Raw genomic sequence first — 24,729 nt, forward strand, 5'->3', positions numbered from 1 at the left:
GTGGTGATGTAAGAGGCAACACAGAGGCGGGAAAGAATTTTGCGCAAGCCTGCTGTAACACTTAGCTGGCTGCATATGAATTAGGACAACTACCCCCAGCAGAGACCCAGTACACTTGTGGACAGGAATACAGCGGTGATGTAAGAGGCAACGCGTATGAATTAGGACAACTACCCCCAGCAGAGACCCAGTACACTTGTAGACAGGAATACAGCGGTGATGTAAGAGGCAACGCAGAGGCAGGAAAGAATTTTGCACAAGCCTGCTGTAACACTTAGCTGGCTGCGTATGAATTAGGACAACTACCCCCAGCAGAGACCCAGTACACTTGTGGACAGGAATACAGTGGTGATGTAAGAGGCAACACAGAGGCGGGAAAGAATTTTGCGCAAGCCTGCTGTAACACTTAGCTGGCTGCATATGAATTAGGACAACTACCCCCAGCAGAGACCCAGTACACTTGTGGACAGGAATACAGCGGTGATGTAAGAGGCAACGCAGAGGCAGGAAAGAATTTTGCGCAAGCCTGCTGTAACACTTAGCTGGCTGCGTATGAATTAGGACAACTACCCCCAGCAGAGACCCAGTACACTTGTAGACAGGAATACAGCGGTGATGTAAGAGGCAACGCAGAGGCAGGAAAGAATTTTGCACAAGCCTGCTGTAACACTTAGCTGGCTGCGTATGAATTAGGACAACTACCCCCAGCAGAGACCCAGTACACTTGTGGACGGTCACAGGCAGCCCAAATAGATTTTTTTTCCCAAATGTTTTTGGAAAGGCCCACTGCCTATATACACTAAATATGTCTTCTGTCCCTGCCTCACCACTACTGGCCCTGGACAATGTAAAATTACTGCAGGACGCTATGCTCTGCACGGCCGATATACAAAAAAAAATATATATGCAACACTGCAAAAAGCAGCCTCCACACTACTGCAGATGGTTAGATGTGGCCCTAAGAAGGACCGTTGGGGTTCTTGAAGCCTAAAATACTCCTAACACTCTCCCTATAGCAGCAGCACCAGCAGCAGCACTTTCCCTGAACTATGTCAGAACGCATCTGTGGCGAGCCGGGGGGGGGGGGGGGGCGATTTATATGCTCGGGTGACACCTGATCTCGCCAGCCACTCACTGCAGGGGGGTGGTATAGGTCTTGAACGTCACAGGGGGAAGTTGTAATGCCTTCCCTGTCTTTCTATTGGCCAGAAAAGCGCGCTAACGTCTCAGAGATGAAAGTGAAAGTAACTTGAACATCGCGTGGTGCTCGCTTCTAGTAACGAGCATCTCGAACACGCTAATACTCGAACGAGTACGTTTGCTCATCTCTAACAAAGATCTACCTAGATTATGATGGCCTACTAAACTTGCTGGGCTTTGTCATCTGAGCAGGTTTGCTTGTTGCTGATCCCAGTCATGCCCACCGGAGTACATTTCTCAGCTTCACTCATCTTTAATGACCAGTACAGCTCTTGAAACTTAAGCCCAATGTACAGGCATCTGACTTACGGAACCAGTGCAGGGCACCCGCACCGGAGATCCAGAAATCAAGCTGCCTATTAGCATCTGCAAACTGTTTAAAAGCATGCAGATGTCATCTTCTCCAGGCGCGTGGATCGCACGTACGGGAGAAAATCGCATCATGCTCCATTTTTTTGTGGATCCCACATGGACAGCTTCCATTGAGGTCAATAGAAGCCGTCTGATCCGCGTCACACCCACAGCTGACACTGCCGACATGCTGAGGATCTGCAGGAAAGCAGAAGAAATGTACTGCGCATGCGCACAGCATGCTGCCCTGCCTTAGGCTGTATGCTACCGGAAGTGTTCTAGTAACTTAGTCCATGTAGTCCATGCTTTATCAATTATTTTATTTGCCTTTTAATATTCTCTATATATTTGCAGATTTCAAAAACTCCAGGAGAGTAGAAAACAATTCATTAGCCTTGTGAAGGGCTACGGCTCTGCCATGATCGCCTTACCAGCTTTCTCCTATGTACACAATACGGACGTCGCTTTCCGAGTATTACATTCGGTACAAGACTTTGACTTGCCAAACCAAGCTGTCTTTCTCCATCCAGAATATCTGAAGAATATCTCAATTTACTGGAAAGAGAATGGACTTAAGGTCAAACGTTTGTCTTCTGGGCTCATGCTGATCACCGCAGCTATTGAGCTCTGCAAGAAAGTGACTCTCTATGGATTTTGGCCATTTCCTCTAGATCCACAAGGAAAGCAGGTTCCTCACCACTATTATGATAACATCAAGCCCAAACCTGGTTTCCATTTCATGCCCGAGGAATTTCATTTCTATGCCAAAATGCATTTGAAGGGCACATTACACCTTAAAGTTGGACAGTGTCATTGAATAATGTCACCTGTAACAGGTTGTGAATGTAGAAATTCCTAAGCCAAAGATCCAAAATTTGAAATTCACCTACTGAAAGAGCATGCTGGTGGATTATGTGGTCTTGCTATCATCCACGGTTAAGGAGTTGATCAGGATTAGTAAAACATAGCTATTTTATTTAAAAGACAGTGCCACATCTGTGTGCAGGTGATGTTTGTTATTGCAGCTTGGCCTCAATAAAGTGAATGGGGTGAGCTACAATACTGGACGCAGCCCACGGGCAGCTGTGGTGCCATTTTTAGGAAAAAGTAGCAATATTTTTCTGACCCTGGACAATCGCTTTAACTGGTGATAGTGAAAGATGTTGTATAAATTCTTAGTATGTTTATATCTGTATATTATATTTTGAGAGACACCTGTGGGCTTTTTTATATTAGATATCTGATCCAAATACAAAGTGACACTGAATAATCCCATAGCCAAGCAGATCAGGTCACACAAACCATTTTTTCAAACATTTTATCAGTTCAATCTAGTTTATAAAATTATAGTAATTTAAAAAATCATAAAAATTAAAGGGTCGCTAACTTTTCAAACAACTTCTGCTCGTCTACTAGCTAGTGTTAGTGCCTCATCATTTCTGTAACTTGATTGACCTGATGTTCGCTGCGCAAACATAAAATGTTTGGCAGGATGGTTGTTGTGAATCTCCCCCTCTCTTCCCGTACTGCTTCTCTTTCCATACTGCTTCTCTCTTTCTCTCTCTCTCTCTCTCCATGCCCCTTCTCTCCTCCCCCCTCCATGCCGCTTCTCTCTCCCTCGCTCCATGCCACTTCTCTCTCCTTCTCTCTCCATGCTGTTTCTCCTCCTTTCCCTCTATGCTGCTTCCCTCTCCTCCACTCGCCATGCTGCTTCCCACTTCCCTGCTCTCCATGCCACTTCCGTCTCCCCGCTCTCTCCATGCCACTTCTGTTCCCCCCCTCTCCATGCTGCATCCCTCTCCCAGCTCTCTCCATGCCGCTTCTCTCTCCCCCTCTCCATGCCACTTCTCTCTCCCCTCTCTCCATGCCGCTTCTCTCTCCCCCCTCTCCATGCCGCTTATCCCCCCCTCCATGCCACTTCTCTCCCCCACCCTCTCCATGCCGATTGTCTCTCCCCCATCTCCCTCTCTCCCCATGCCGCTTCTCTCTCCCCCCTCTCCATGCCGCTTATCCCCCCCTCCATGCCACTTTTCTCCCCCACCCTCTCCATGCCATTTGTCTTTCCCCCTCTCCATGCAGCTTGTCTCTTCCCCATCTCCCTCTCTCCCCATGCCGCTTCTCTTCCCCCTCTCCCTCTCTCTCCATGCCACTTCTCCTCCCACCTCTCCGGGCTACTCCTCCACCCCCCATACCGCTTGTCTCTTCCACCCTCCCTGTTACGATCGTGTGGGCAAACTAAGCACGGGGCCTACACGATCACGAGCAAAGAGGACTGGGTTCACACACGGGTTACACAGGTTTCAAACAACTGACCCTGTTCTACACGGGAGGATGGCATGGCTCTACCTGAGCGGGGACATTGCCCCAATAAGGGCAGCCCAGTGGTCTTCGGATATGGGCCCTAGCTGATCCTAGGAGCCACGCACCAGAACAGGACGCATTCAAATGCCATATGACAGGGACTGAACCACAGGACACAGAGCCAGAATACACAGCATACAGCAGCCACAATGCAAACACTAATAGCAGATGATAAGCTGAATATAAATGCGAGGTGTTAGTTCGTACATTGGCCAATGAACTTAAGCGGCAAGCCCCGGAAAGGCCCCTCGGATCTTGCAGTCCCTACACTAGCAAGACACATCTACTAGAGGGCCCAAGAGGCCAACCTAGCGCAGACATAGCAAACAAACTCAGCAGTGCAAACTGACACAAAATAAACGTACAAACGGACATGAACTGCAAGGCACAGATCTCACAGCAAGCTGCAACAAAACACAGATAGCAGGTCAAACAGCAAACTTCAACAGACAAGGATTCATGACTGCTCACCCTAGGGTACCTTACCCAGCCAGCTAAATCATTAACCCTGAGAGTGCTGTGCTGCTAGGAGGCTTAGAACTACATATCCTAGCAGCACACGTAACACTCTCCCTTCATGTCACTTCTCTTTCCCCGCTCTCTATGTCTCTTCTCTCTTCCTCCCTCTTCATGCCATTTCTCTCCCCCCATCTCCATGCCACTTCGCTCTTCTCCCCTCTCTCTCCCTAAGCTGCTTTTTTCTCCCCCCTACTTCTCCCCCCTCACCATGCTGCTTCTCCCTACCACCCACTTTTCTCCCTGCTTCTCCATGCGGCGTCACTCTCCCCCTTCCAGACCTCTTCTCTCTTACACCCTCTCCCTCCATGCCACTTCTCTCTTACACCCTCTCACTCTATGCCGCTTCTTTCCCTACCTCCTCTTCCTCCCGCTCCATGCCGCTTCTCTCCCACTCATCTCCATGCCACTTCTCTCTCTATGTTTCAGTGTGTGTGTCAGTCAGAGTGTGTCAGTCAGTATGTCAGAGGGTTTAAGAGTGTCAGTAAGTGTGTCAAAGTGTGTCAGTCAGAGTGTCAGTCAGTGTGTCAGTCAGTCAGTGTGACATAGCGTGTCAGTGTCATACCAGGTCTTCTGTCTCTCGTCTTCACTGCCGCTGGGTCTTAAGTCTCCTCCTCCACTGCTGCCGCTGGGTCTTCAGTCTCTACCTCCGCCACTGCCGCTGGGTCTTCAGTCTCTCCCTCTGCTGCGGCTGCTGGGTCTTCAGTCTCTCCCTTTGCCACTGGGTCTTCAGTCTCTCCCTCCGCTGCTGGGTTTTCAGTCTCTTCCTCCACCTCTGCAGCTGGGAGCCTCAAATTTTGGGATTTTACGGTGGTGGTGAGGATCTAAGGAATCCAGTTACACCAAAATCATCCTCCTAAGGTAAGGCAAACAGGTCAAATAGTGGTGCAGGAAAATGCATGTGGGATTATTTATATTAGATATACATGCATTAAACTTTTGTTGTTTTACCACTGAAAATCACATTTCAGGTGTCTGCCATTAGGAGTCTCCCTTCCAGCTTCTTTGCCGTCCACCCTCTGTCATTAGTTACAGAATTTCTGTAATAACAAGGACACAGGGATGTTTCCATAGCAAGAGAGGTAGGTGCTTTTTGTCTTACTACAGGCAGCTCCCTGCACTTATGTAGTGGCTCAGAGGGTCCTACAGAATAGCCACACAATCATAGTCCTGTCACACTTTGCTATGTGCTTCCAGGAGACATAGAAAGTGCTGTATGTTGGAGAAACCTTTTTTTCCCCTTTCTTCCTAAGCTTAGAGCTTAGCAACAGCTGGCTGCTTATTGGCTTAATGTCATGCCCTCACTGATTAGTCAAGGGGTATGGTTAGAGCTCAGAGCGGGAAACTGTATAGTGAGCTAGGGAAAGGAGAAAGAGAAGAGAGAAAGTGTGGGAACAAAACAGAAGAAGTGAGGGAGGAGGATTAGAGTCTGCTTAGAGAGTCGTCGTCGTCGGAGGACATGCAGGAGGAGGTCAGCAGAGCTAGCAGCTACAACACGCAATTCTTCAGCATAGAAGCTAGGATTCATCAGCTCCCTAGCCTGCCAGCAGCAAGGAGGAGATAACCTGGGCCCTATTCCACTAAAAACAGTGAGTTACACAACACCCGGTGAAGTAAAAGCCAGGGATAGTCAAGAGCCCCATCTAAATCTATAATCAAATAACTACTTTACCAACTTCCAGTAAGCCCAACAGACAACTAGGCCTGTAGGAACTTCTACTGTGTCACCTCTAGATATATAGAGAGTCTTTAAGAGAAAACTGTGTTCCTTCTAATTCAACTGTTTTTGCAACACGTATGTTCCATTGCTCTGCCAAATTGCTGCAAGACTGCCTTTTGCTGTATTGTATTACCATTATAAAGCTTCAGTAAAACTGAGCACTTCCAGTTTACTATTCAAAAAGCTACCAGGACTCGTGTCAAATTATTTCCGCCATTGACCCTTACAGTCCCAGATGAAGTGCTGGTGTCATGTGACAAACCACTGTTAATTATAAAAGGAACTATATCTATCATTTGTGCCACTGTGCAGTGAGCAGGACGCCTTTGCCGCCATTGTTGGCAGAGATTGCAGAGCCACTCGTGACATCCATCTTGCAATCCCCATGGTCTCCCCTACTTTGGCATGTCTTACTTGCGCCCTGCACCTACAGGCTGCAGGATGACAGATTTACAGACACTGTGAAAACAATCTCCACAGTCTCTGCCTCTCCTGCTGTTACAGTGTGTGCACACATTACACACACACACAGTATAGTGCCTTTACTAACTATTTGGCCAAAATGTCTCTAAATGCCTGACCATAGCAGAAGGTTGGCCATTCAGATATTGCCTCCCTGCTCATTGGACCACAGACTTTGCAATGAAGCATGGGAAGCAAAAGCAAGGAAGTGCAGGACAGTGAACAACTAGCAGAATTCTAGGATTGCTACATGTCCCTCCCTGATTACAAACAGTAGAGCAACTGAAAAATGGGGAAGACTACTGAAAATCAGAACTTCCAGAAATGAAACAGGCTGCAAACAGCAGCAAATGACGACAAGGAGGACCTGGTGTATTTTAGAATATTCAGGTAAAGTCTAAAGAAAGCCATGACTAAACGTGACAGATCCACAGTGATATGTGATTGTGATATATCTTATTTGTGTGCATATTTGATTGGTTCATGGTAGATTTTCGGATATTTGCTGATCACACTATGATCTGAGGTGTCACTGCCTCAGGAAACCAGATAAGAATCCTAAGTTCAGCAGTCAATGAGTAGGAGGGTAAAGGTTACGTTTTTTGCTAGGTCCTTGAGAGATTTGAATTAGCTACTACTGTTGGGATAGATGGTAGTTAGTGATTTAGTGGTTAGCTTTGAGCGTCAGACTATGGTTATAGGTGAGGATTGGTTATGTAGGGTTATTGTAAGAGTTAACATTAGGTTTAGGACTCAGACATTGCTTATGGGCAGCGGGTATATGCATCATGGCGCGGGAACTATGGCAATAAAAAACCCAGGTGTACTGTACATGTCAGTGTGCATCAGTATGCAGCCATGTGCAGTACAATTCCTCCATCATAAGCGGCCGTACGCAGGGTCACCACAGGCTGCATAGCTGTAAAACGCTGCAGGACCCCCAATGCGATTTATGCTTATGGCCGTGTAAACCCAGTCTTAAAATGCAAAAGTATAAAAATCAGAATTTTTACCATCTGGTAAAAGTAGATAATCAACTTTTTTCTGTAGGTCACTATGACTAACAGTGTCTGACAATGCATGTAGTTTTCTCCAGAGCATTTATTAGGGGGGGGGGGGGGGGGGGGGCTTTTATTAATAAAGCTTTATTAATCTTTAACCCTGTTTTATACTTTTGTTTGTCACCTCATGGGACATGAAAAGCGGTAGTAATGCTTATTTGCATAGTATTTCAAGGCATTATTGTGCCCAACTATTAGGCCGTGCTCCTGGCGTGGCCTATAATAGGGATATGCCTATAACAGCCCTGGGGGGCTTTAATAGGCCCTAACTGCCAATAGCTTCCCCTACGATCACATTCTGGGGGGCTTATGGTGGGAGGATAGAAAGAGCCTCCTTCATACCTCTTTGATGCTGCATTCACTATGACTGCAACAGCTAAACCATTAACCCCTTAATAGGCAGTCTATTTTGTGGCGTAAGAACCAAGCCATTTTGATTGTTGCATAGCAAGAGCCACAACCTCATTGATATAGCCACATGTTTTGTATAGCATCTGTTGTTCTACAATACATTATATGTACCCCAGGTTGTATTTTTTCCCTGGGGTACATATAATGTACTGTAGAACATTTTTAAAAATTTTTTTTTTTGGGGGGGGGGGGGGGGGGGTTGGGGGGGAATGGAAAAACTCCTCAGACATTCCACCATTGTTCTGGGTTTTGTTCACCGTTCAGTGAAAATAACCTGATAACTTTCTTATCTGATCACCAAGAATACTGCGATGCCATGTTTATAGAAATATGTTTTACTACTTTTGCACACAAAAAATACATATTTAAAGAAAAACTATTGAATCTGCATCGCCGCATTCTAAAACCCAGAACATTTTTATTTGTCTGTACAATGGAGCAATGATGCCAGCTTTTCATTTGCAGAAAAGCCATTTCTTCTTCACTTTCCAGGCAGCAAATCCTCTTCCCAGTCCCAAAATGGAATATTTTTGGACAGTTTGTAAAAAGCCATTGCTTGTTCCATTTCCACCGTGTAGTATAAACACCAGCCAGCATGGGCCTCCTAAAAGAGTTAATTTATGAACCTTTTTTTACTTTTTGATCACATGATCAGATGGGCCATTTAAAAGTTGTGCCAGAGATTCTTGGGAGCAACTTACATTGGACAGTACTCGGAGATCCTGTCCACGGGCTGAACACCGCACACTGATATGTGCTATACTCGTCCGAAAATCAGACAAGAATAGGACATGAATGATGCAATTTTTTTAACTCGTATCATTTGTCTGAGTAAAAAATGCCCATGTGCCTACACCCCTTTGAATGATTGGGTGCTATTTTGCCCTAATTTTTGAACCGATTTTTCATTCCGAAAATCAGCCAGAAAAAAAAAAAGGCCACGTGTGTGTACCATAAAGGAGGATTTATAAAAAATCTTCTAGATCAATGTGTTTTTAAACAAGCTGCTGGTTACCACTGCGTACCCTCCATTGACCCATAGCCATATATATTGCCTTAACTTTGACTTAAACTTTGCCTTAAAAATGTCTCAAAACCACTCCTAAGTGAAGTTTAGGTTCGATTCAAACTATTTCGGACCAAATCAAACTTTTTGCCGAAATTCTGTTAACCGGATGAACCAAACCTTTTGAAGAGTGTGCTCATCCCTATAGGAGTCTGATTTATAGGCTGATTTGATAAATTAATCAAATCTGATAAATTCCTTATAGATTTGTAATCTCAAAGTATATCTGTGGCATAATAATCAGCACTGGGATCCCTGCAGTAGAATGATTCTCCTGGGACCTGGGATGCATATAAAGAGCTGAAGGTTTACCGAGCCACCTCTGTATCCTGGAATCAGAGGAGACGTATGAGCTACACAGTGCCGTAGACTTCGCCCACATCTTAGTCGTCTTGTCCTGGATCATTCTAGTGTTTCTAAAAAATGGTCTACAAATATTGAGAGCCTTTCGAAGACTCAAAAACATCATGAGAAACTTTTTCACCTGATTCATTTATGATATTGGTTCTGGACTCTTCTGGAAAACTCACTGCTCTGTTATAATCCTATAATCTACAAGTAAAGACTCACAAAGGAGTTACGAAATTTACCTTGTACAATTGCCATCAGACCCTGCGGTACACATTACGGTAATCTGATATTGTGTTAGTATTTTCAAGTTAAGGGAATAAGCTGGAAAACTGAGAGTCCGAACAGCAAGTATGAGGGAAAAAATGAAAATGATACATGATGACAGAGGTAAGGCTGGAAATATCCTGTTCCATGGTATCTTCATAGTCACATATATCATTAGCACTTCATAGCCTCCAGTAGATAACAGAACAGCGGTGTAGCTATAGATTGCAGCCGGCTGGGCTCTGGTGTCTGACGAGACCCAATGGGCACCTTTCCATGTAAGAAAATACCAATATTATATACGGCACTGTAGGTTGTGAGTCTTGCACGGAGGCCAGGAGCTTGACATCACAAAGTTGCTTTAGAATAGCCGGGTTCTTAAAGAGGTTGTCCAAGATATATGCTTTTTCTAAATGCAGGGAATGTTAAAAACTAAAAAAAGAAGGTATTCAAAGTTCAACCTGCCAGTCTAGCACAACATGCGGAGAGCTTTGTTTGCATGGCTGCAGTGTTGAGGTGCCCATATACCCATGTGATTGCAATCACTGGCCTTAGCAATTGTGGGGATTAGGGGATTAGTAACTAGTCAGGATCTCATAAAAAAGGCTGGACAAATATCTATCGGGGATGATTTAGTGATCCTGCATTGAGCAGGGGGTTGGACCCGATGACCCCGGCGGTCCCTTCCAACTCTACCATTCTGGGATTCTGATTCTATGATCTTCTCCACTCTCGGGATCACACTGTTACACTCGGTAAAGTCTGGCAGCTACCAGTTTTATTAATCCCAGTAACAGCTGACAGCACTTCACCCTGTACATTACAGCAGTACACAAAATAACACCTTCCCACTGGCCTTTTACTAAACATCATCTTTGGCCCTTGCTATTTGGTCTACTGCCATAACTCATACCATCAACCCTTCATTTTTGGATTGAGGGTTTCCTACGGGGCTTGCTGTTTCTGCCATTATAAAACAACGCTATCTGCTGGCTAAAGCCAGTAACTACATGATGGGATGCGTCAGAGCAGCCGAGAGGCCCGCAGAATAGTGTAAGTATACCTTGTCTGATGCCTTCCAACATCTGAGCTGTAGAGGTTTTAGTGATTATATCGGAAGACATCCCACAGTGGATTGGAAAGGGTTAACATTCACATAGTAGAAAATCTTTTCACCGACAGCCTTGATACAGTTCAGAGAGCTTTTCTTCTCACACATCTGAGTCCTCACCTGTCCTACCCAGGAGCCTCGGGCTGATTGTTGAGGGAATCACCTCCCCTTCACTAAACATTAGGTGCCTCCTGATTAACAACTTGAGGCCCCCTTTCTCTGCCGAAACACAGTTATAGAGACCTCTAGTGGCCATTCTCGGTACTGTTTCACCACACAATGCGCAGCACGAGATTGCTGAGGCCAGTGATTCATTGCAGCGGTCACCTGCATGCAGGCACCTCACCCACAGATAATGTCTTATAAACATTTTAATCAGATGGGATGGGCTGGAGACGGACCTTCATTATTATATATCGGGTCCTAATGCCAACACATGGGGTTTGGGGGATTTAGTCAATATTGATGCCAATCAAATGATCTTTTTAGATTTACACATTTTTATATTCGACAGCTATTTAGATTTTACCAGCTGCCATGCAAAAAAATGGAAGCTGAATATCCCTTATAGGCAATTTCATAGAAACAGAAGGAATTGCTCAATGGAATCTGATTTTACTGAGTGATCAAATATTCTTACTAAACATTTAAAGAGAAGAGGTACCTCGAAATATCAGTGTATTCAGCGGTGCGAAATACACAACAGGATCATTCAGCGGAGGCGCAGAAATCTGACAAAACTGAGGAAGAGAATAGAAATACTTCAACACTCATAAGCATTTCTGATTATTGGGACCCCAACATTTCACAGAGGGACCCCTTTATGAACATATCCCAAGCCATCAAGGGAGTGTTGGAAAAAAGAGAACCCTTAAAAATATGTTAGCTCCCTCTCGGAATTACAATCGGATGGACCATACCCAAACATCAAGAGCAAACATACAAACTAGACTTGTCTGTGGTGGCTTTACATCTGGAATAAGAAACTTAAACATTTCTTCATAACAGAAAGGAAGGACTTTTACAAGAACGATATAATAAGAGACTTTATGACCTGTGACCACACACATACCTGTGACTTTATGACCTGTGGATCAAATATATCTACTAGAATATCCATACAAATTCATATCTGTTGGCCGTACAATAAATGTCTTTAGCATACGCGCCAACAAGCACTGGTCGTATAGCATGAAGGGTTTTCCACATCCATGTGACATTTTTCCACCCACAATGCCAAAGACACCTCACTCAAGTGTCTGTCACTATGGGAGAAAACCCCACATGGCGAATTTGCTAAATTGTGTACTAAAGAAATGCATCACATTCTCTGTTTGGACACATTGCCCGTGTATTTTAGACACAAAAAGAATTTAAATATGTGTGTGTACTGATTTGATATATTAGTATATGAGGAGGAGCTAGACTGTGTAATATCTTACTGCATGAGGAAGGAAGTCTGTGTAATATCTTACTGTATGAGGAGGAGGTCGTCTGTGTAATATCTTAGTATATGAGGAGGAGGTTGCTTGTGTTATATATTAGTATATGAGGAGAAGGTCGTCTGTGTAATCTATATATATAAAATTGAATGTATGCGTGTCTGTGTGTCTGTTTGTCTGTGTGTGTGTTTGTCCTTTATGCGCTACTACACCATTCATCCGATCGCCATGAAACTTTGGGAAGTTGTTGAGTACACTCCTGGGAAGATTATAGGCATAGTACAAATATCCTACGATAAATGGCGCGCGTGCGAGCATCGTCGACAGTTACGACCCCCCCACGTAGATCGTTCGATTTCCATCATTGCCACTAATTCTCTCACTTCCCAATGTTGTAGAAACATGAAATTTGGCAGGAGCATTGAATATGTTATAAATAGGAAAAGCTAATGGGTCCCAACTCGATTATTCAATTCTATGTGCCAAACAATCAGTGTCCAAATTTTACGTACGGAATGTAATTCTCTCACTTCCTGATATATATAAATGAATCTATGTCTGTCTGTCTGTCCTTTATGCATTACTACACCATTCATCCGATCGCCATGAGACTTTGGGAAGTTGTTGAGTACACTCCTGGGAAGGTTACTGGCATAGTACATCTATCCTACGATAGGTGGCGCGCATGCGAGCGTCGTCGACAGTTATGCCCCCCAGACAAAGATCGTTTGATTTCCATCTCAAGCACGAAAGCAAAAGGCATTATCAACAACGGGAGGCGTGTTCAACCAGAAAATGATGCATCCGCCTAACGTATCACAAGACAATTGCTGGATATTGAGAATGCTGAGGTAAAATAAAAGCTGTGCTGTGATTGGTTGCTATTTCTTATACTGCTGAGGTAACATGAAAGCTGTGCTGTGATTGGTGACTACTTCTTATACTACTGAGGTAACATGAAAGCTGTGCTGTGATTGGTTGCTATTTCTTATACTGCTGAGGTAACATAAAAGCTGTGCTGTGATTGGTGGCTACTTCTTATACTACTGAGGTTGCATGAAAGCTGTGCTGCGATTCGTTGTTATATATGATACCACTGAGGTAACATGAAAGCTGCGCTGTGATTGGTTGCTATTTTTTATATTGCTGAGGCAGAATAAAAGTTGCGCTGTGATTGGTTGTTATTTCTCTTACTGCTGAGGTAACATGAAAGCTGCGCTGTGATTGGCTGTTATATATTATACCACTGAGGTAACATGAAAGCTGCGCTGTGATTGGTTGTTATCTAGATATATAAAAACGAATGAATGTCTGTCCGTCTTCGCAGCAACGCGCGACGGGTAAGCTAGTCTATATATATAAAATTGAATGTATGTCTGTATGCATGTGTGTCTGTCTGTGTGTTTGTCCTTTATGCGCTACTACACCATTCATCCGATCGCCATGAAACTTTGGGAAGTTGTTGAGTACACTCCAGGGAAGATTATAGGCGTAGTAAAACTCTCCTACGATAAATGGAGCGCGTGCGAGCGTCGTCGACAGTTACGCCCCCCCCCCCACGTAGATCGTTCGATTTCCATCACTGCCACTAATTCTCTGACTTCCCGATGTCGTAGAAACATGAAATTTGGCACAAGCATTGATTATGTCATAAATAGTAAAAGCTAATGGGTCCCAACTCGATTATTCGATTCTATGCGCAAAAGAATTAGCATCCAAATTTTACGTACAGAATGTAATTTGCTCACATAGAAACTTGAAATTTGGCACGGGCATTGAATATGTCATAAATAGGAAAAGCTAATGGGTCCCAAGTCGATTATTCAATTCTAAGCGCAAAACAATTAGCGTCCAAATTTTACGTACGGAATCTAATTCTCTCACTTCCTGATGTCATCTATGTATATGTATATAAATGTATGTCTGTCTGTCTGTCTGTCTGTCCTTTATGCATTACTACACCATACATCCAATTGCCATGAGACTTTGGGAAGTTGTTGAGTACACTCCTGGTAAGATTTCTGGCATAGTACAACTATCCTACGATAGGTGCCGCGCATGCGAGCGTCGTCGACAGTTATGCCCCCCCCCCCCCCAGACAAAGTTTGATTTCCATCTCAAGCACGAAAGCAAAAGGCATTATCAACAACGGGAGGCGTGTTCAACCAGAAAATGATGCATCCGCCGAACGGTTCGCAAGACACAATTGCTGGATATTGAGAATGCTGAGGTAAAATGAAAGCTGTGCTGTGATTGGTTGCTATATATTATACCGCTGAGGTAACATGAAAGCTGTGCTGTGATTGGTTGCTATTTCTTATACTGCTGAGGTAACATGAAAGCTGTGCTGTGATTGGTGGCTACTTCTTATACTACTGAGGTTGCATGAAAGCTGTGCTGCGATTCGTTGTTATATATTATACCACTGAGGTAACAGGAAAACTGCGCTGTGATTGGTTGCTATTTTTTTATATTGCTGAGGCAGAATAAAAGTTGCGCTGTGATTGGTTGTTATTTCTCTTACTGCTGAGGTAACATGAAAGCTGCGCTGTGATTGGTTGTTATATATTATACCACTGAGGTAACATGAAAGCTGCGCTGTGATTGGTTGTTATCTAGATATATAAAAACAAATGAATGTCTGTCTGTCTTCGTAGCAACGCGCGACGGGTAAGCTAGTCTATATATATATAATTGAATATATGCGTGTCTGTGTGTGTGTCTGTCTGTGTGTGTCTGTGTGCTTGTCCTTTATGCGCTACTACACCATTCATCCGATCGCCATGAAAGTTTGGGAAGTTGTTGAGTACACTCCAGGGAAGATTATAGGCATAGTAAAACTCTCCTACGATAAATGGAGCGCGTGTGAGCGTCGTCGACAGTTACGCCCCCCCCCCCACGTAGATCGTTTGATTTCCATCACTGCCACTAATTCTCTCACTTCGCGATGTCGTAGAAACATGAAATTTGGCACAAGCATTGATTATGTCATAAATAGTAAAAGCTAATGGGTCCCAACTCGATTATTCAATTCTAAGCGCAAAAGAATTAGCGTCCAAATTTTACGTACGGAATCTAATTTTCTCACTTCCCAATGTCATAGAAACTTGAAATTTGGCGCGAGCATTGATTATGTCATAAATAGGAAAAGCTAATGGGTCCCAACTAGAGATGAGCGAGCGTACTCGGAAAAGCACTACTCGCTCGAGTAATGTGCTTTATCCGAGTATCGCTGTGCTCGGGTCTGAAGATTCGGGTGCCGCTGCGGCTGACAGCTGAGTCGCAGCGGGGAGCAGGGGAGAGCGGGCGGGAGAGAGGGAGAGAAAGATCTTACCTCCGTTCCTCCCCGCTCTCCCCTGCAGCTCCCCGCCCCGTGCCGGTACCCGAATCTTCAGACCCGAGCACAGCGATACTCGGATAAAGCAAATTACTCTAGCGAGTAGTTCTTTTCCGAGTACGCTCGCTCATCTCTAGTCCCAACTCGATTATTCAATTCTAAGTGCCAAAGAATTAGCGTCCAAATTTTACGTACATAATCTAATTTTCTCACTTCACGATATAATAGAAACTTGAAATTTGGCACAAGCATTGATTATGTCATAAATAGGAAAAGTTAATGGGTCCCAACTCGATTATTCAATCCTAAGCGCAAAAGAATTAGCGTCCAAATTTTACATACGGAATCTAATTCTCTCACTTCCTGATTTCATCTATTTGTATAAAAATGAATGTATGTCTGTCTGTCTGTCCTTTATGCATTACTACACTAGATATATATTAAAATGAATGTATGTATGTATGTCTGTCTTCGCAGCAACGTGCGACGGGTAAGCTAGTATATTAGTAGAGATGAGCGAACGTACTCGTCCGAGCTTGATGCTCGTTCGAGTATTAGCGTGTTCGAGATGCTCGTTACTCGTTACGAGTACCACGCAATGTTCGGGTTACTTTCACTTTCATCTCTGAGACGTTAGCGCGCTTTTCTGGCCAATAGAAAGACATGGAAGGCATTACAACTTCCCCCCTGCGACGTTCAAGCCCTATACCACCCCCCTGCAGTGAGTGGCTGGCGAGATCAGGTGTCACCCGAGTATAAAAATCGGCCCCTCCCGCGGCTCGCCACAGATTTGTTCTGACATAGAGGAGGGAAAGTGCTGTTGGTGCCGGAGCTGCTATAGGGAGAGTGTTAGGAGTATTTTATGCTTCAAGAACCCCAACAGTCCTTCTTAGGGCCATATCTAACCGTGTGCAGTACTGTGGAGGCTGCTTTTTGCAGTGTTGCACAATTTTTTTTTTTTGCATATCGGCCGTGCAGAGCATTGCGCCCTGCAGTAATTATTCATACTCCAGGGCCAGAAGTGGTGGTTAGGCAGGGACAGAAGACATATATTGTGAGGCAGGGACAGAAGACATATATTGTGAGGCAGGGACAGAAGACATATATTTATTGAATATAGGCAGTGGGCCTTTCCAAAAACATTTGGGGAAAAAAATCTATTTGGGCTGCCTGTGACTGTCCTCAGTGTACTGGGTCTGTGCTGGGTGTAGTTGTCCTCCTAATTCATACGCAGCCAGCTAAGTGTTACAGCAGGCTTGCGCACAATTATTTCCTGGCTCTGTGTTGGCTGTTAAATCACCGCTGTATTCCAGTCCACAATGCAACAGAGTGCAGTTATTTGACATACTCCAGGGCCAGTAGTGGTGACGCCGAGAGAGAAGACATATACAGTGTATATAGGCAGTGGGCCTTAGCAAAAACATTTGGGGAAAAAAATCTATTTGGGCTGTCTGTAACTGTCCTCAGTGTACTGGGTCTGTGCTGGCTGTAGTTGTCCTCCTAATTCATACGCAGCCAGCTAAGTGTTACAGCAGGCTTGCGCAAAATTATTTCCTGGCGTTCCGTAAGCGAAGTCAGCCTCCAACCACAGGCCAATAAGCGGCACATTTAATTACAGCGTTCTGTTTCTGCATTACTGGTAATACAGCATGCTGAGGGGTAGGGGTAGGCCTAGAGGACGTGCACGCGGGCGAGGACGCGGAGGCCCAAGTCAGGGTGTGGGCACAGGCCGAGCTCCTGATCCAGGTGTATCGCAGCCGACTGCTGCGGGAATAGGAGAGAGGCACGTTTCTGGCATCCCCACATTCCTCTCACAATTAATGGGTCCACGCGGTAGACCTTTATTAGAAAATGAGCAGTGTGAGCAGGTCCTGTCGTGGATGGCAGAAAGTGCATCCAGCAATCTATCGTCCACCCAGAGTTCTGCGCCGTCCACTGCTGCAACTCTGAATCCTCTGGCTGCTGCTCCTCCTTCCTCCCAGCCTCCTCACTCCATTACAATGACACATTCTGAGGAGCAGGCAGACTCCCAGGAACTGTTCTCGTGCCCCTGCTCAGATTGGGCAGCAATGGTTCCTCTCCCACCACAGGAGTTTATCGTGACTGATGCCCAACCTTTGGAAAGTTCCCAGGGTCCGGGGGATGAGGCTGGGGACTTCCGGCAACTGTCTCAAGACCTTTCAGTGGGTGAGGAGGACGATGACGATGAGACACAGTTGTCTATCAGTGAGGTAGTAGTAAGGGCAGTAAGTCCGAGGGAGGAGCGCACAGAGGATTCGGAGGAAGAGCAGCAGGACGATGAGGTGACTGACCCCACCTGGTTTGCTACGCCTACTGAGGACAGGTCTTTAGAGGGGGAGGCAAGGGCAGCAGCAGGGCAGGTTGCAAGAGGCAGTGTGGTGTCCAGGGGTAGAGGCAGGGCCAGACCGAATAATCCACCAACTGTTTCCCAAAGGGCCTCTCGCGCCATGCCACCCTGCAGAGGCCGAGGTGCTCAAAGGTCGGGCAGTTTTTCACTGAAAGTGCAGACGACCGACGAACAGTGGTTTGCAACTTTTGTCGCGCCAAGATCAGCCGGGGAGCCACCACCACCAGCCTCACCACCACCAGCATGCGCAGACATATGATGGCCAAGCACCCCACAAGGTGGGACGAAGGCTGTTCACCGCCTCCGGTTTGCACCCCTGCCTCTCCCCCTGTGCCCCAACCTGCCACTGAGATCCAACCCCCCTCTGAGGACACAGGCACTACCATCCCCTGGCCTGCACCCACACCCTCGCCTCCGCTGTCCTCTGCCCCATCCACCAATGTCTGTCAGCGCACCGTCCAGCTATCGCTAGCGCAAGTGTTGGAGCGGAAGCGCAAGTACGCCGCCACGCACCCGCACGCTCAAGCGTTAAACGTGCACATAGCCAAATTTATCAGCCTGGAGATGCTGCCGTATAGGGTCGTGGAAACGGAGTCTTTCAAAAGTATGATGGCGGCGGCGGCCCCGCGCTACTCGGTTCCCAGTCGCCACTACTTTTCCCGATGTGCCGTCCCAGCCCTGCACGACCACGTCTCCCGCAACATTGTACGCGCCCTCACCAACGCGGTTACTGCCAAGGTCCACTTAACAACAGACACGTGGACTAGCACAGGCGGGCAGGGCCACTATATCTCGCTGACGGCACATTGGGTGAATTTAATGGAGGCTGGGACAGAGTCAGAGCCTGGGTCCGCTCACGTCCTACCCACCCTCAGAATTGCGGGCCCCAGCTCGGTGGTGGTATCTGCGGCGGTGTATGCTTCCTCCACTAAACCACCCTCCTCCTCCTACGCAACCTCTGTCTCGCAATCAAGATGTGTCAGCAGCAGCAGCACGTCGCCAGCAGTCGGTGTCGCGCGGCATGGCAGCACAGCGGTGGACAAGCGTCAGCAGGCCGTGCTGAAACTACTCAGCTTAGGAGAGAAGAGGCACACGGCCCACGAACTACTGCAGGGTCTGACAGAGCAGACCAACCGCTGGCTTGCGCCGTTGAGCCTCCAACTGGGCAAGGTCATGTGTGACAACGGCCGTAACCTGGTGGCGGCTCTGCAGCTCGGCAGCCTCACGCATGTGCCATGCTTGGCCCACGTCTTTAATTTGGTGGTTCAGCGCTTTCTGAAAAGCTACCCAGGCTTGTCAGACCTGCTCGGAAAGGTGCGCCGGCTCTGCGCACATTTCCGCAAGTCCCACACGGACGCTGCCACCCTGCAACATCGGTTTCATCTGCCAGTGCACCGACTGCTGTGCGACGTGCCCACACGGTGGAACTCTACGCTCCACATGTTGGCCAGGCTCTATGAGCAGCATAGAGCTATAGTGGAATACCAACTCCAACATGGGCGGCGCAGTGGGAGTCAGCCTCCTCAATTCTTTACAGAAGAGTGGGCCTGGTTGGCAGACATCTGCCAGGTCCTTGGAAACTTTGAGGAGTCTACCCAGATGGTGAGCGGCGATGCTGCAATCATTAGCGTCACCATTCCTCTGCTATGCCTCTTGAGAAGTTCCCTGCAAAGCATAAAGGCAGACGCTTTGCGCTCGGAAACAGAGGCAGGGGAAGACAGTATGTCGCTGGATAGTCAGAGCACCCTCCTGTCTATCTCTCAGCGCGTTGAGGAGGAGGAGGAGGAGCATGAGGAGGATGAGGAGGAGGGGGAAGAGACAGCTTGGCCCACTGCTGAGGGTACACATGCTGCTTGCCTGTCATCCTTTCAGCGTGTATGGCCTGAGGAGGAGGAGGAGGAGGATCCTCAAAGTGATCATCCTAGTGAGGACAGCCATGTGTTGCGTACAGGTACCCTGGCACACATGGCTGACTTCATGTTAGGATGCCTTTCTCGTGACCCTCGCGTTACACGCATTCTGGCCACTACGGATTACTGGGTGTACACACTGCTCGACCCACGGTATAAGGAGAACCTTTCCACTCTCATACCCGAAGAGGAAAGGGGTTCGAGAGTGATGCTATACCACAGGACCCTGGCGGACAAACTGATGGTAAAATTCCCATCCGACAGCGCTAGTGGCCGAAGGCGCAGTTCCGAGGGCCAGGTAGCAGGGGAGGCACAGAGATCAGGCAGCATGTACAGCACAGGCAGGGGAACACTCTCTAAGGCCTTTGACAGCTTTCTGGCTCCCCAGCAAGACTGTGTCACCGCTCCCCAGTCAAGGCTAAGTCAGCGGGAGCACTGTAAAAGGATGGTGAGGGAGTACGTAGCCGATCGCACGACCGTCCTCCGTGACGCCTCTGCCCCCTACAACTACTGGGTGTCGAAGCTCGACACGTGGCCTGAACTCGCGCTGTATGCCCTGGAGGTGCTTGCTTGTCCTGCGGCTAGCGTCTTGTCAGAGAGGGTGTTTAGTACGGCTGGGGAATCATCACGGATAAGCGTACCCGCCTGTCAACCGACAGTGCCGACAGGCTTACACTCATCAAGATGAACAAAGCCTGGATTTCTGCAGACTTCTCTTCTCCACCAGCGGACAGCAGCGATACCTAAGCAATACGTAGGCTGCACCCGCGGATGGAAGCATTGTTCTCTATCACCATCAAAAACGTGGACCTTTTAGCTTCATCAATCTGTGTATAATATTCCTCCTCCTCCTGAAACCTGACATAATCACGCCGAATGGGCAATTTTTCTTAGGCCCACAAGGCTCAGTCATATAATTTTTGTAAACAATTTTTATACGTTTCAATGCTCATTAAAGCGTTGAAACTTTCACCTCAACCAATTTTTATTTTAACTGGGCTGCCTCCAGGCCTAGTTACAAATTAAGCCACATTAACCAAAGCGATTCATGGGTTTCACCTGCCCTCTTGGTTGGGCATGGGCAATTTTTCTGAGGTACATTAGTACTGTTGGTACACCAATTTTTTGGGGCCCTCACCTACAGTGTAATCCAATTAATTTTTTGTCCACCTGCATTACAGCTGGCGTTACATCAGCTGTGCTGGCCACTGCAATGGGATATATTTATGTACCGCCGGTGAGTTCCAGGGAGCCACCCATGCTGTCGGTCCACACGGAGTTGTAACTACATGTGTCCACTTCTAAAGAACCCCAGTCTGACTGGGGCATGCAGTGTGGGCCGAAGCCCACCTGCGTTAAACATGACATTACCTCAGCTGTGATGGGCAATGCTATGGGATATATTTATGTGCCGCCGGTGGCTTCCTGGCACCAACCCATGCTGTCGGTCCACAGGGACTTCACAATAGGGAGTTGTACCTGCCTGTGTCTATGAATTAAAACGCCCGGTCAGGTTGGGGCATGCAGTGTGGGCCGAAGCCCACCTGCATTTAATCGGACGTTACCTCAGCTGTGATGGGCACTGCAATGGGATACATTAATGTACAGCCAGTGGGTTCCAGTGAGCCACCCATGCTGTGGGTGCACACGGAATTCCCATTGCAGAGTTGTACCTGCCTGTGACTATTTTTTAAAAACCGCGGTTTGACTGGGGCATGCAGACACCTTGACAGAATGAATAGTGTGTGGCACATAGGTTCCCCATTGCTATGCCCACGTGTGCAGCTCCTGATGGCGGTGGCACAGGATTATATTTCTCATTGCTTCTGTACAGCATTGTGGGCTATCGCCCCGCCCCTTTTAAAGAGGGTCGCTGCCTAGCCGTGCCAACCCTCTGCAGTGTGTGCCTCTGGTTCCTCCTCATGGCAGACGCACTTATAAATAGACATCAGTGTGGCGTGGCATGAGGGCAGCTGAAGGCTGCGCAGGGACAATTTGGTGTGCGCTGTGGACTCTGGGTCGTGCATGGGGGGTTGGGCAGCATGTAACCCAGGAGAAGTGGCAGCGGAGTGTCATGCAGGCAGTGATTGTGCTTTGTTGGAGGTAGTGTGGTGCTTAGCTAAGGTATGCATTGCTAATGAGGGCTTTTCAGAAGTAAAAGTTGTTGGGGGGGGGCCCAATCTTGCCGTTATTGTGGCTTAATAGTGGGACCTGGGAACTTGAGATGCAGCCCAACATGTAGCCCCTCGCCTGCCCTATCCGTTGCTGTGTCATTCCCTTCACTTTCTTGAATTGCCCCGATTTCCACAAATGGAAACCTTCACGAGCATCGGCGATATACAAAAATGCTCGACTCGCCCATTGACTTCAATGGGGTTCGTTACTCGAAACGAGCCCTCGAGCATCGCGATAATTTCGTCCCGAGTAACGAGCGCCCGAGCATTTTGGTGCTCGCTCATCTCTAATATTTACCTTACGAATCATCAACCAATCCTGATCTGATACTTTCCAGGGTCTCAGGTTGGTCTCTGTACTTCATGCTCCCTGTTGATGTGGACATGTGACTACAAGCAACAGGTCAGCAAATGATTGGCTGCAGCGGTCACATGTTCCTGACAACCCAGACCCGGAAGTACAGAAACCAGGGAGGGTACCCAGGAAGCATCAGATCAGGAGCGGCAGAGGGGAGGGGAGGTAAGTATTATTTCATTTAGTATTTTAAAGCATTCTGAGCATTTTATTGTATTTTAAGTGCCATGATCACATTCAGAAGGGAAGACAAGGCAATGAGACACCGCTTTAATGTAATCACGGGAAATCCATGTGACACGATCAGGGCCCAGATTTTGTGAGCACACAGCCCAGGATTCATTGAAGGATGAAGGGCTCAAACCGCTGCATGTGAACTATTAGTACACAGCCTAATTTACTGGCATATGGATGTATGCCAGTAGATTATAGATAAAAATTAAAAATCTTTTTATGGGTTAAAAAAAATTATTTTAAAACAAGTAAGAAAAAATATATTGAAAAACACCAAAGACATTTATTTTTACAATAAATAAACTTTCCTCATTAAAAGTTCCAAAACATAACATATTTGGTATCATCGTAACGGTTATAATAGCCTCAGTTATGATGATTGTTAAATAGAAACAGTTTTTTCTGACCATCTTTGTAAAACTAAAAAAATGACTACAAATAAAACTCTAAAGAACTATATATGTACCAAAAGCGGCACCTAAATAAAAACAAGCCTTCATACAGCTCTTGTACATTAAACAAAAAATAAAGAAAACTTATGGACCCCAGAATACGAAGATGAAACATAAAATGATTTTTCTCTTCTAGACCAAAATTGATCTGGTCCTCAAGGGCACAATCCGGGCAACCTCACTAAGACTTCAGGAAGTATTTACAGCTTGTGTCTTAGGTTTTGGTTTCTAGTTATATTTTATATAGCTTGATCTTTATATCACCATAGACATCCCCAATATGACAGCAGTGACCGGCTTTGTATTTTCTGGACTGACTGATGATAAGAGAGTGGAAATGTTCCTCTTCACATTATTTATTGTCATCTACATTGTCACCATATCTGCGAATCTTGGCCTGGTGGCTATTGTCCGCAATGCATCAAACCTCCAGAACCCAATGTACTACTTTCTGTGTCACCTCTCTCTGGTGGACGTCTTCTACTCCTCCACAATAACTCCTAAGATGCTTTATGACCTTATGTCCTTTAAGAAGACCATCTCCTATGAAGGTTGTGCTCTTCAGTTCTTCTTCTATGCAGCTCTGGCCTCCATAGACTCTCTTCTCCTCTCCACCATGTCCTATGACCGCTATGTTGCCATCTGCCACCCTCTCCATTATGTGGCCATAATGACTAAAAAGAAATGTCTATGTCTTGTTCTTCTTTCCTTCTCTGTGGGCTTCTTACAGTCCTCATTACAGACCAGCTGTGCTTTTAGTCTACAGTTCTGTGGGTCAAACCTCATCGACCACTTCTACTGTGATGCTCCTTTGGTACTCAGATTGTCCTGCTCAGATACATTTCCTTGTGACATGCTGACTGTTTGCATTGTCAGTGCTATGGCCATGGGTCCATTGATGACTATCCTACTGTCATACCTTCTAATAGTCTTTTCGATTTCCCGCATACAATCAGCAGAGGGCAGGAAGAAAGCCTTCAGCACCTGCTCCTCACATCTCATATGCATCTCTCTGTTTTATGGAACCATATTTTTCACCTACTTGCGTCCTCCTTCCAGTGTCTTCACCATACAAGACAAAGTGGCTTCTGTCTTCTACACGGCAGTGACACCAATGCTGAACCCCCTTATATATAGTCTGAGAAACCAGGATGTAAAAATGGCCATCATAGCATCGGTTCAGAAGCAGTTATTGATGTGTATACGGTACTTTTAACTGAAAGAAATCAACTACAGAAAATAAACATGCAGTCCCCATACCTATGTTGATGTGATGCAGAAAAATATTTAAAAAAAACAAAATACATCCAGGCCTGGTAAAACTAAAATCAGGTCTAGCATCTCACTCCAAAACCTAGGAGACCATCCACGTAGACTCAGGGCTAAAAAAACCTGACTGAGAAGCAACTGTTTCAAACATAAGCAGCAAGTGCAACCAAAGTTCTATAACCCCTCTGAGCTTTCAGAGTCTGTAAAAAATCTGAAACCTGGTAAAAGCCCTGGCCCAGACAGCTTTACTACAAGATTCTGCAAAATGTTCCAGGAAGATGTTTCATCCCTTCTGTTGCGTTCCTTTAACGTGG

At 46.3% G+C, this 24,729-nt stretch overlaps 2 protein-coding genes across 2 annotated transcripts in view; both read left to right on the forward strand.

The window, feature by feature from the left end:
* LOC136610468 (alpha-2,8-sialyltransferase 8E-like) overlaps positions 1–2,368 on the forward strand; it is a 29,884-nt gene extending 27,516 nt beyond the window's left edge. Inside the window, exon 8 of the mRNA XM_066589695.1 lies at positions 1,906–2,368. Coding sequence (XP_066445792.1) covers positions 1,906–2,368 — 463 coding nt within the window. The remainder of the gene's footprint in view (positions 1–1,905) is intronic.
* A 3,381-nt stretch (positions 2,369–5,749) lies between these two features.
* LOC136610469 (olfactory receptor 5AR1-like) lies at positions 5,750–24,362 on the forward strand. The gene is made up of 3 exons (XM_066589697.1): positions 5,750–5,836; positions 23,283–23,342; positions 23,394–24,362. Exons 1-3 carry the CDS (start codon positions 5,750–5,752, stop codon positions 24,360–24,362), a joined length of 1,116 nt encoding a protein of 371 aa, XP_066445794.1.
* The last annotated feature ends 367 nt before the right edge of the window (positions 24,363–24,729 follow it).

This window comes from Eleutherodactylus coqui, chromosome 2 (genome assembly GCF_035609145.1).
Source record: "Eleutherodactylus coqui strain aEleCoq1 chromosome 2, aEleCoq1.hap1, whole genome shotgun sequence".
NCBI classification, from domain to species: Eukaryota; Metazoa; Chordata; class Amphibia; order Anura; family Eleutherodactylidae; genus Eleutherodactylus; species Eleutherodactylus coqui.

Coding starts and splice junctions, on each gene's coding strand:
- LOC136610469 (XM_066589697.1), top strand. CDS start 5,750: ATGGTTAGAGCTCAGAGCGGGAAACTGTATAGTGAGCTAGGGAAAGGA. Junction 5,837..23,282: donor GTGGGAACAAAACAGAAGAA/GTGAGGGAGGAG, acceptor TTTCTCTTCTAG/ACCAAAATTGATCTGGTCCT. Junction 23,343..23,393: donor CCTCACTAAGACTTCAGGAA/GTATTTACAGCT, acceptor TATTTTATATAG/CTTGATCTTTATATCACCAT.